Raw genomic sequence first — 12988 nt, 5'->3', positions numbered from 1 at the left:
TTACTCATTTATAATAATATTTTTCTATAGCCCTACCAATATTTGTTTTGATAATTCTAATTTAATTCTTTTTAGCAGAGGTATAAGGATATTCCATATATAGGCTATAGATAAGTAGTTTGATTTACATTTTTGTGTGTGTGTGTATTTCAAACTTTTTCCTTTATTCACACTGTTTCATACAATCATTCCCATACATTGCTTTACAAAATTAAGGCTCATTGAATTACGCTTAAGAGAAATTCTTTCCCCCCCTTTTAACTTCTCATTTTTATTTTAGATCAGTTTCTGAACAAGTGTTCCATATAAAAAATTTTCATTTTTTAAATTTTTTTACATTTTCCTCCCTCCCCCTTACTTTTTTAAAAACTAGTTTATTTACAAAAGTCTAATACAAATTGGAACAAATTCTTTCAATATCCCTCGTCCCCACAACCCATCAGATTGTACAACCCAGTGATTAATCCCCTCTTCCCCCTGTACATCCACATCCCTCTTCTTCCAGCCTCTTCCACCCTTCTTGGATCCTTATACTCATTCTTCAATAACCGCCTTATACAATATTTATCCTTGTGGGACTGAGTTAATTCACTAAGCATAATGCTCTCTAGTCCCTCCTAAATTAGGTAATATTTACAAAGTTATTACTTCTGCATGCTATGACTTACATTTTTATTTAAGAAACTAAATATTTTTTTATATATTACCCATTTGTTTCTTTTTTCATGAATGGTCTCTTTGTCATCATCTTTTTATTTTTTCTTATGACAATAATTTTATCTGTTTCTTCCATTCCTACTGCCATTCTCATAGCTTAAACTTTTATTAGTCTATCTAAAGTACTATTAGATGAGTCATCTACTGCTACTCCTTGTCAACTCTCAATTCAAGGCTTTCTGAGCCAGTACTTTATTTTAGTAAAGTTTGCAAAAAGATTCATTTCATTCATACACATTTTCCTCCTTTTCCCTGCCCCTGGTTCCCTTTGTAATGCTTGTCCTATTTCAGGCTAATATTTTCCAATACTTTTATTACTGCTTCTATTAATATTTTTTCTGTGGTTTAAGTTGGCTCTGATACTTTTTTCCTTTAGAAATGTAATTTATAAAAAGAATAGAAAACTAATTGCTGTGGGACCTCTGGTGGCCTAGTGGCAAGAAGCTACCCTGCAATCCCAGAGGTACGAGGTTTGAATCCACCAGATGCCCTGCTGGAGAAGGAGGGGCATTCTCCTCCTGTACCAGTCACATACAGTTTGATGGTACACACGCACAAAATAATAATAATAAAAATAAACTTCACCTAATTGCTTTCACCTTTTTAATTTATATTGATCAATTATTAGTTTTATCAGTATTCTCTATCTTCTAAGAAGATTAGAACTTTTTTAAAAATTAATTTTAGTGAAAGTTTACAGAGACTTAGGGTTCCCATTCATTCATTGTTGCACTTTTCTCCCCGCTTCCCCTCACCCCCCCAATTTGCCCTTCTTTTTGAAAAGTAAAAGAAAAATTCCTTCATTGTTATACAAGCCCTCCCCCAAGTCCACTCCACTGTGTAGCCTTTGTTCTGGACTCCTGTCATGACAATAATACCTAATCATATATCCCTTTTAAACAGTTTTCTCCCTCATCTGTTTCAATGCAGTATACATTATTTATCCCCTCTTTCTCAGTCTTCCCTCAACCCTGATGTCAGTCCTGTTTTACAACAGTGGCCTTAAGCAATATTTGTCTTTTTGTGACTGAGATATTTCACTCAGCATAATGTCCTCCAGGATCACCCATTTTGTATACTATTTCATGAATTCCTTGTTTTTCAATGCAACATAGTATTCCATTGTGTGACTATACCAGAGCTTCTCTATCCATTCGTATGTTGATATGTTGATGGGCACTTGAGTTGTTTCCAACTCTTGGCTATTGTGAATGAAAATGAAAACTTTTTTTTTTTAATTTTTATTGTGTTATTTTTACGTGTACTGTCAAATCAGATCTGACTGGTACAGGAGCAGATTGCCCCCTCCTTCTCCAGCAGAGCGTCTGGTGGATTTGAACCGCTTACCTCTGGGATGGCAGTGCAGCATTTTGCCACTAGGCCACCAGAGCTCGAAAATGAAAACATTTTTAATGTGAGCTATTTTTATGTTTGCTCTCTGTCATTCCCTACTCACTTTCCTCTGTTCGATGGATGGTTTGGGCTTTTTTGGGGTTTTGTTTTTTTTCTTCAATGGATGTTTTATCTTTGAAAGTATGTGTCTTCTTTTGGACACCTCTGACATTCCAAGTTTAATATAATAAACTCTAAAAGAATGACTTTATAATTTAGTTTTCAGTGTGGACAGCAGATCAAGGAATTAAGAGCACAGCATGAAGAAAATATCAAAAAGTTGGCAGACCAGTTTTTGCAAGAACAAAAGGTAATTTTAAAAAAACACACTGGAAAAATATTGTTTTTGTACATAAATAATGTAATTTAGAAATGAAAGTATGTACTTTTATTATAAAATACTTGAGGGTTTTGGTGATTTATTTATTAAAGCACTTGGTTGATAACAGGTGTTTGTGGAAGAAAGATATGACAGTCTGCTTCTGGAAAGATGTATGAGAAGCTCTGTCTTGTAGAACTGCTGGGAATCAGAATTGACTTCAGTGGCAGTGAATTTGGCTTTGATTATCATCATATATTGATAAGAATTATTGTTGTTATGTGTCCTCAAGTCGCCTGTGACTTATAGCAACTCTATGTACACTAGCTCTGAACGCTGCTGCTCTATTCGGAACCAACATTATTGTCTCTGACACAACTACCCTCATTGCTCTAGTCACTGAGTCAAACCATCTCATCGAGGGTCTTCCCCTCCTGTGCTGTCCCTTCACCTTCCCAAGCATAATGTCCCTCTTTGAGGACTGGTACCGCCTTGCAACATGTGCAGAGTATGTCAGATGGAGCTTCAAAATCCTTGCCCCCAAGGAGCAGCCTGGTTTCTCAGTCTCTAGGACGAACCTGTTTGTTATTTTAATTCTTGTAATTTATTTTGAGCAATTATCTGACTTTGATGTTCATAGATTGTAAAAATGGGTAATATTTTACTGTATATCAATTATTTTGTGCACATTTGAGAAACTGGGAAAAAGGAAAAAATTTTCTTTAATTATTTAATTTATTTATTAATTATTTATTAATAATTTAACATAGATTATTTTTTAAAACAAATAAAATGCTAGCTGCCATACCAGTTTTCATTAGTATTCTTGGAGTTGGCAAGTTTTCTCAATATATATAATTAAATAGTTGTATATTATGGACCTTAGACGCACCTTAGTTCTCAAACTGACATCACTACTCCTCAATAATTTGAAACGGTCCCTAACTGCAGATTTTCCCAGTGCAATGCATCTCCTTATTTCCTGACTGCTTGTACCAATGGTATTAATTGTGGATCCAAGCAAGATGAAGCTGTTGACAGTTTCAGTCTCTCCTTCCCTCATGACACTGCCTATTGGTTCAGTGGTAAGAATCTTTGTTTTCTTAATATTGAGATGCAATCCATACTAAAGGCTCAATTCCTTGATCTTCTGCAACGAGTGCTTTCAGATCCTCACTTTCCGCAAGCAAGGTTATGTCATCTGCATCACACAAGTTACTGAAGAGTCTCCCTCCAATCCCGATGCCACACTCCTCTTCATAGAGTCCAGTTTCTCAGATAATTTTCTCAGCATATAGATTGAACAGGAATGGAGACAGAATACATCCCTAACACGCTCCCTTCCAGTCCATGTAGTGCTCCCCTGCTCGTTCACACAACAGCCTCCTGGTCCAAGTATAGGTTCCTTATGAGCACAATCAAGTGCTCTGGGATTCCCATTCTTTTCAATGTCAGCCACAACTTGTCATGATCCACATAGTTAACACCTTTGCATAGTCAATAAAGCACAAATAGCCATTCTTCTGGTATTTTGTACTTTCAGGCAGGATCCATCTGGCATCAGCAATGATGACTAAGAGCTTGATGACCTAACGAGGACTAAGGTGCAACTCGATGACACCTAACAACATATTATGGAAGCTCTGATAGAAATAGATTTATCTGAAGATTACTAGACATTGAAGACATGATTAATTTTCTGTACCCTTTAATCTTACTTGACTAGAGATGGTTTGAATTTTAAGTCTATCTAGCAGATTAAAGATGAAAAGTATTTATATTGCTTTTTGTTAGCATCTCACTTAAATGACTTACGGGGAACCTTAAAGAAACTTGGTTTTCTTTTCTTAGCTATCTCATTGTTTTGTTACATGATATTGAGGACATAATTTTCACTGTGTTTCATTTTTAAAATCTAAAAGCAAAATGACACTTATCTGCAATGTGCCTTGAAGAGATAGGAAAATGAGCTAGGTGGAGAAAGGCAGTCCTGAGTGAGCTACCATGGTAGGAACATTGAAGGCAACTAAACAATACCATGAAGACACTAGGAGTTAAAAGACTGGTAAAGCACAACATTAACGAATAGCATTGAACACACAGTTCACAGGTATGGCTTGATGCTGTCATGCTAGTATTGCTCTTGGAAGGAGCTTGGTATTGCCACATTCACTGCTTGGGGCATGTGCTGCGTCTTTAATGATTTCCTGCAAAACAAGTGCTGAACAATAGTTATACTTTTAGCTTTCCCACTCCAGCCCCAAACTCGTCAAAAAGCAAACATTTTCCTTGGCTTTCCTTCAGTTAGCATCAGTTATTAAGGTGAATCTTTCTTTAAAGTTAATTTCTGAAAAGCAGGGAGATACCTGTAAATAGTGGAGGTTTGATAGTAACTCATACCATCCTTGAAGGTAAAATAGAATTGTCCCATAGGATTTCCAAAGCTTTATGGAAGCAGGCTGCCCTATCATATTTCCATGGTGCTACTAGTAAGTTCACACTGCTAATCTTTTGGCTCACAGCGGAATGCTTTAACAACATCTGCTCCAGAGCTTCTTTTGTCTTCTATATGTTCTACTAGACATCTGACATATTTGTAATACACTCAAATACATATGTAGAAATATCTCTGTCAAACTTACATATGTTTGTGGGGGATTCCCAAATATGGATTCAGCTTAAATACCTACCTATATATCCACTCACAAATTATTGTTCTACTATTAATTGTAGGATTGTGTATGTGATAGTTTGTACCATTGTATCTACCATGATATGGTCCTCTTTAATACTTGCGTGCTTCCCTTTGCTTTGGTCTTGTTGTACTGACTTGCCCCTTGGTGTGTAATGCTTTTCTGTTCATTCAAAGTAATACATGTCTACCATCTGGTTAGTGACTTCCACCTACTCTCATTCATAGTAACTGTCAAAGAATATTTCTTTCTTTGCATAAACCTTTTCTTGACACTTTGTACTAGTGATCTCATGTTGTCTATCATTGACTTATTTCACTCTACATACCATCTTCCAAGTTCATCCATATTGTAAGGTGTTTTGTAGATTCATTATTCTATAATGCTGATAATACTCCGTTGTGTATATGTACCACAGTTTGTTTATCCATTCATCTGTTGATGGGCATTTGGATTGTTTCCATCTGTATACTACTATTGTGAATGATACTGCTGTGAACATGAATGTGCATATATCTGCTTGTTACTGGTTTAATTTCCCTCATACTGCGCTTGCTGGATCATATGGCATCTCTGTTTTTAACTTTTTAAGGAAGCAAGACTGTTTTCCACAGTAGTTTTCACAGTAGTTTTCTCATCTATCAATCCCACCAGCAGTGTATGTGTGTAAGACTTCTAAACTCTCCACACTAGTTTTGGTCATTGATACTATTGTCAGCGAGAGGACTAAAAAGAGCTCTGGTGACAAAGCTCACAGGGAGTTACACTGCTAACACAAAGCCCACACTTCTTTGCCAGTTTGAATCTATCAGTGCCTCTAAGCGAGAAAGAGAAGCAGTCTCCTCCCATGGGACTTAAGGTCTTGGAAATCCAATGGAGGGTCAGCTATGAGTCAGTTTCATTTCATCCTGTTTCGTTCCAGCCTCTGTTGAGAACCTACTACACAGCACATAGGATGATGTCCTTTAGAGGCTTTAACAAATGTGTTGGTTTTTTTTTTTTAGTATATGGTAAGAAAATTGGTTAAAAATAGTAATAATATGTCCAACTTTTCTACGTATTCAGTATTTGGATCCACATTTAATGATTATGTCAATGGTTTTAACGTTTTGAACTGGAAAATCTTTACTCTTACAAATCTTTATTGAACAGCAGGAGACCCACAAGATACAGTCAAATAATGGGAATGAATTGGGTGGAAATGATAATGAAGTATCTAAAGATATTCCAAAAGTGGCTGAGAATGCAGCAGATAAGAATGAAGAGCCCTCAAGCAACCACAGTCCACGTGGGAAAGGTATTGTTTTTCTTTAGTTAATAGAATTGATCTTTCCTCTCCATTTTTAAGTGAACATTTTAACCATAAAATTGATTAAATTTTAAATTCAGTCTGTTTTATTTAAAATTTGAGTCCTTTGACAGAAGAAAAATACTATTTTTGTTAAAATTCAACTTAGAAAAATATAACGATGTTCAGTCAGTGTAGCCTGTTTTTTTAGAAATTGATTGCTACATTCTTTAAACACATTAGTAATTTGTGTAAGGGAAAATATAGAATTTTTTTCCCCCTTACATAGACCAAACCAAGCGAGTTGGTGATGCTGGGATGCCTGGAATAGAGGAGAATGACCTTGCAAAAGCTGAAGATCTTCCAACTTGTAAGTAAATTCAGCCAAAGAAACCATAGAACCATTTTGTGTGTGTGTGTGTTGCTGTTGAGTCAAATAACCCACGCCTATCGTGCACCACCCTCATCATCTCTGATTCACTTAAGTTCATTGCCGCAGTAACTGTTAATTCATCTTGGTGAAAGTCTTCCTCTCTTTTGATGACCCTTCACTTTTCCAAACATGATGTCCCTCTCCAAAGGATAGCCTCTCCTGCTAACATGCCCAAAGTATGTGAGATTAAGTTTCACCATCTCTACTTCAAAGAACTTTCTGTTTGCACTTTTTCTAAAACATATTTGTTCTTTTGGCAGTCTGTGAGACATTCAGTACTTTTCTGCAGCACCACAGCTCAAAGACATCAGTTCTCTCATCCTTATTGTCCATTTCTCAGATGCATAGCAAATGATTGAAAAGACCATGCCTTGAATTAGGCACACCTTGGTCTTCAGACTAACATTACTACTTCTCAGTAATTTGGAGAGGTCCCTGACAGCAACTTGCCCAGTTCAATATATCTCCTGATGTTTCAAAGTACCACTTATCGAAAGTCACAGATAATTGGTATTGCTTGTTAATTACCCGTCAATTGCCAGGACTGTTTTGGATACAATTTTTAAAAAATTTTTCAAGTCATTCTGTAAACAGCCATGATCTTTAAATAAAGGATTTCTGATGCTGTTAAAAAAAAATTCTCTTCTAAAACTTCATGTTGTAATTTGTTTGAAAGTTTATGGAGCAAATTAGTTTTCCATTCAATAAATCATGTACATTATATTACGTATCGTTTATTACAATCTTCACATTATGATAATGCTTTTCCCACTTGCTGTTTTTCTCATTTGCACATCCTACTTTCCTTCACTTTCCTGCTTTCTAAGTTTTCTCCCTGCACAAATGCTAACATTTTGATCCTGCATGGTTAGTTGTTCTAAGGAGTGATTTCCTACCTAGTGATTTCCTTTCCTATTGATCCCTTGATAGGCTTGTCTGTTATTTGACTAGGAGAACTCTGGTGGCGCTGTGATAAGGAGTTATGCTCTCAACCAAAGGCACACAGGTCAAATGCCCCAGCTGCTCTGCATGAGAAAGATGGACAGTCTTCTCCTATGTGATTTACTACCTCAGAAAGCCTGCTAGAGGGTCAGGCTGTGAGTCAGCTCTGTCTCAATGACGCGTAGCAACAACAACATTGTTTGGTTGGAAATCGAGTCATATATGTAATTTCCGTTCCATATTTTGAAGAGTGAGTAAAGGCCATAATCTTGGGGATATCCACCTATCTAGTAAGCCTGGTCTTTTTTTATAATTTTTGGTTTTGTTTTTCATGTTTTTCTACTTTCAGAGTAGTCAGTGGGCAATGTCCAGTTCTTCAGATTGTCAAGATTGACATTCACATGATCTTTTAGTCCTTTGAACTAAGAATCTTTTAATTAACTCTTCTTTGTTCTGAATGAGGAGAAACCACTTTTGAAGACCACTTAAAAGGTTTTATGACACAAATCACTGCTCAACAAAGTGGGATATAGAACATTGTCTTTGTAGACTACATTATGCTAATTGACCTTATATCCCTAGTTGATGAAATTTTCTGCCAAAATGTTTACCATACTTTCTTTAGCTTGCTACAGTAAGTTAGTCATATTTTTACTTTATGGCTAAGTATTATTGCTTATGACAGTTGTACCATATTAGAATCATTTATCATTCATCATTCACTGCTTTTTTACTTACTGTTTACAGATTGCTGTGGCCTCTTGTCCTTAAATAAAACCAAACCCACTGCTCTCATACCAGTTCCAAGTCATAGTAACCTTCCATCAGTTTTCTGAGGCGAAAAAGCTTTACAAGAAGAAATTTCCCATCTTTCTTCTGCAGAGCTGGTGGATTTTAATTGCTTCCATGTCGGTTGTCAGCCTAACATGTTATGCACAGTGCTACTAAGGCTTTTTGTGCTTTAAAATGATATAACAATTACAGGGTATTATATTAGGGAGTTCTGAAGGTTTAGTAGTAAAGAATTTTGCTGCCAATGCAAAGCTATGTGTTTTGAATCCATCGGTTGCTCTGCAAGAGAAAGATGGCCGTTCTCCTATGCAATTTATTGTTTCTGAAATTTGCTGGAGGGTCAGTTCTGTGTTAATAGTACATAACAACTATTAGGTAAGGGATCTCTGGTGGCTTAGTCTATAGGGAGTTGTGCTGCTAACCCAAAGGTTGTACCTTTCTAATGACAGAATCCACCAGCAGCTCCGGGGGAGAAATACTGGCAGTGTCTTCCCATGTAACATACAGCTTTGGAAAGCTATTGAAGGGTCAGTTGTGAGTTGGTTTCAACTTGATAGCAATGAAAAAGACTGAGGTATTTTGTTTATTTAGGTTTTTAGGCCTTAATTTTTCCTTTCAGTGAATTATTTTACACTTTAAACTGTTTAATCAGAATTTCTCTTCTTGAATACCACTTGTGTTCAGTCCCTACCTCTTTACTTAATAGAGTGATCTTTTTATTTTTTTTGTGTGTGTGTACCATCAAATCAGGTCTGACTGGTACAAGAGGAAATTGCCCTTCTTCTCCAGTAGAGGATCTAGTGGAGCTTATTGCCACTAGGCCACTAGAGCTCCCTTATCCATTCTTACTTCAAGTTTACCTCTACTGTCCTCCTAGTCTCATCTGTCATTTTGTCTTCAAGTCTTTTTTTTTTTACTTTCTTGCCATTTGTTTGTTTGTAGACTCTTATAACCCCCTTCTCTACTTTGCCCTAATTTGTTATGCAGAAAAGTCAAATACAGTATATCTTTGCCTCTTCCTGACTATTTTATTCTTTTTCTGTCTTGGTGATTACTTGTGTATATAGTTAGTGTTGTTGTTGTTGTTGTGTACAGTTGAATTGGAACCAACCCATTGCTGATCCCTCAAGTGGATTTTTAGAGGCAGTTAATCACACTAGAGGAGATTGCACATTTTTGTCCTGCAGAGCAGCTTGTGGATTTGAACCACGTGCCTTCAAGGCTGCAGTGTAGCTTCTTGCCACTAGGACACCCATCTGAGTTTATAGTTAGTGTACATGGGAGAAATTACTGTGTCAGAGGTCCAAATAAATGTTGTATCAATTCTGTTACTTTTATAGTTTTGTTATATTTTCCATTTTTTTTCATATTTGTATTTTTATGTGGTTTCTATTCACAGTTTATACTCCTAAAATAAAAGTACGGACAAGATATTACTCAATTGGCCACTAAAGCTCTATTCAGGTTTTTAGCTATAGATTTTTGCCTTCAACTTGTTTAATGCTTTTAGATCTGTCATCAAGTTAATTGATGCCTTTTCTTAAAATGTATACTCTGCTGTTAAACTCATCCAGTGTATTTTTTATTTCAGTTAAAGATTCTATTTATTTACAGTTCTAAAATTTCTGCCTGATTTTCTGCTCCCCTCTTCCCCCACTCCCTTTTTTTTTTGTAGTTGTTGTTTCTATTTTTTGTGCCATGTCAACATTTATTTATGCTTTCACTCTTTGTTTCTGTTCTTCTCTCTCTCTTTTTTTTAATTTAGGTTGTTTATTTTTCATTTCAGTGAACATCTACAGAGATTTTGGGATTCCATTCATTCATTATTGCACCCTTCTCCCCGCACAAACCCCTCCCCCATCCCCAAATTTGCTCCTCTCCTTGAAAAGCAAAAGAAAAACTCCCTCATTGGTACACAATCCCCCCCCGCACCTCCCCAAACCCCACCCCGTACCCCCAAATATAATCTACTCTGCAACCCTCATTGCGTACTCCTACGATAAAAATAATGCCCTAAAATATAATACTTTTAGACTATTCTCTCCCCCATAGACTTCAATGCCGTAAACATATTTCATCCAGTTTTTCTCAGTCTGTTCTTCTCTTTATATATATATGGATGTAAACTAATGTTGGGTACCATCCAGTCAGTTCTGGCTCATAGTGACTCTTTGTATGGCAGGATGAAACACTGAAATACCATCTGGTCCTGCACCATCATCAGACTTCTTATCTACTAATTTCAACAAGTAGATTGCCTCTGTTACTATTGACATCTTTAAGTTAATCATAGTTTCCTGCATTCCCAGTAATTTTATTGTTTGCCTTGTGAATGATCCATTAAGGGATCTGGATTTTGTTGTTTGTTTTAAAAAGATACTGAGTTTTGTCCTATCAGTCAGTCTAATTACTGGTAGTTTTTCTTTATCCTATTAGACTTGATTTTATGCTTTGTTTAGCAGAAATAATTTTGAATTTTTTTTTTCTTACCCTTAGGGCATGACCCTTATTTTAAGATGTGACCATTGTTTTTAAAGTAGGAGCTTTGCAGCTTCTCAATATCTGAGATGCTCAGTGAAGATTCCAGATTTACTGGATAAGAGCTTCTTGGTCTTTGAGCACTGTACTCACTTCTTCTCATAGCCCTCAAATCAGAACCAACTAATAAGTGACCCTCTAGGAGATTTGCAGAGGCTGCACATAGCATGGACTGAGATTGTCCATTTTTCTCCCATGGCGCTGCTGGTGGATTCAAACTGCTTTGCCTTCTTCCTTCAGTACTGTTGGTTATTGATGATATGATTCATCCTGAAATTATGCAGCATTGATCAATTCTTTTTGGTATAATGACTCTGTATCACCATCTTTTGACACTTCTTGTGTCATTCAGCATTTTGCACATGGAATCCTTCATAATTGTGGTCCAAGGCTTGAATTTATGGTTGAAAAAAAATCATCTTTCCTTTTTTGCATTAATTTCTTAAGGAAGAGCAAAATCCTATCTCTTAAGTATATACATCTCTAAAAGTTCTATTTTCTTTCTTCAAAAAGAAAATCTCACTGTACTTGTAAATGTTGTTGAAATGTCAACATTTTGTTACATCCCAGCACAATTCTTTAATAAATGGAAAACTGATTACTTAACTATAAAGAAGATGGAGGCCCCCAAATAGTTAAAGTAATATTGAAAGAAAAAAAGCAGGAAGACTCACACTTCTTGATCTCAAAACTGTCCATCCCCAGTAATCAAAACAGCCTGCTATTGGTTCATTGACAATCCTATAAACTAATGGAATATAACTAAGAACTTAAAAATAAAACTATACATCTACATGCAGTTCATCTTTGACAAAGAGTCAAAGTCCATTCATTGGAGAAGAAGCAGTCTCTTTAACCAATGTTGTGACATAACTAAATATTCCTATGAATAATAATGAAACTGGATCCATAACTCACATCATACACAAAACTAATTCAAAATAAATCAAAGATCGAAATGGTCAAACTAAAATGATAAAGGAATGTTATCGGATGCACCACCAGAATTCCTTTTTGAGAGATAACACAGAATCCAAACTAGGAGACCGACTTTGCAACATAAATAGTCTATCAAATAAAACTAAAAATATGCAAAATGATGGAAGATAAGTTGTTGTTGTTGTTGATTGCTATATAGTTGAGCACAACTCATAGTGACCCTATGGACAAAAGACTTGAAGCCATTTCTGTTTCGTCATTTCTCCAAGTTCATTGAGTTTGCAGAGACATATGGTTTAGGAAGTGGAAGTTCAGGAAGTTTAGCACTTCTGCTTCCATTCCTCTCTTAAACTGGGAGCTCCACCAAACACTGACCACCATGGGCAACTGTTATGGCATTTGACACCCCAAGGGCAAGGTTCAGCATCACAGCAAATCCAGATTATCTCAGTACAGCAAATTGACAGAAAAGTACTGTATGACTTAGAAGAAGTTCCTCCAAAATATAATAGCATGAGGACCAAAGGCCACATATTAAACAATGGCTTTTTTTTTTAAATAAAAAAATTGTGTTTACTTAGAAGCATTCAGAATGTCAACAAAACAGCTGCACCTTTTTTTTCCTTTTTTTTGCAATTACAGAGTGGTATTCAGTTAACAGAACAACAATTATTTTGTATAAGCTGCATCAGACAACTGAAGATGAAAAAAAAAAAAAAACCAAAAAAAGAAAAAACCAAAACCTACCATCCCCATATATAACTAATTTGTGCTGTGCACCAACAAGAATCTGCTTTAAATTTCCATGCCAATTTACAACCCCCATACTGTACCAGGCAAGGTTAGTGGCTATTGAAAATACCACCAGGACAGGGCTATCTAAAGACACATTCGGTAGTGTGTTAACTATAAAAAAAAAGACACTGTACAGTTTA

General features: G+C 36.0%; 1 protein-coding gene across 2 annotated transcripts in view; it reads left to right on the top strand.

Annotated features, from left to right (window-relative positions):
- Positions 1 to 12988, top strand: part of LOC102873576 (protein CASC4-like) — a 141261-nt gene that overhangs the window by 69805 nt on the left and 58468 nt on the right. For both annotated transcript variants that reach the window (XM_006882952.1, XM_006882951.1), the window contains exons 4-6: positions 2329 to 2419; positions 6274 to 6418; positions 6699 to 6779. In XM_006882952.1, coding sequence (XP_006883014.1) covers positions 2329 to 2419; positions 6274 to 6418; positions 6699 to 6779 — 317 coding nt within the window. The remainder of the gene's footprint in view (positions 1 to 2328; positions 2420 to 6273; positions 6419 to 6698; positions 6780 to 12988) is intronic.

This window comes from Elephantulus edwardii, unplaced genomic scaffold, assembly GCF_000299155.1.
Source record: "Elephantulus edwardii isolate Elephantulus edwardi_28Jun2011 unplaced genomic scaffold, EleEdw1.0 scaffold00026, whole genome shotgun sequence".
NCBI lineage: Eukaryota > Metazoa > Chordata > Mammalia > Macroscelidea > Macroscelididae > Elephantulus > Elephantulus edwardii.
The sequence above is the reverse complement of the archived record's forward strand: the minus strand, read 5'-3'. Positions and strand labels throughout refer to the sequence as shown.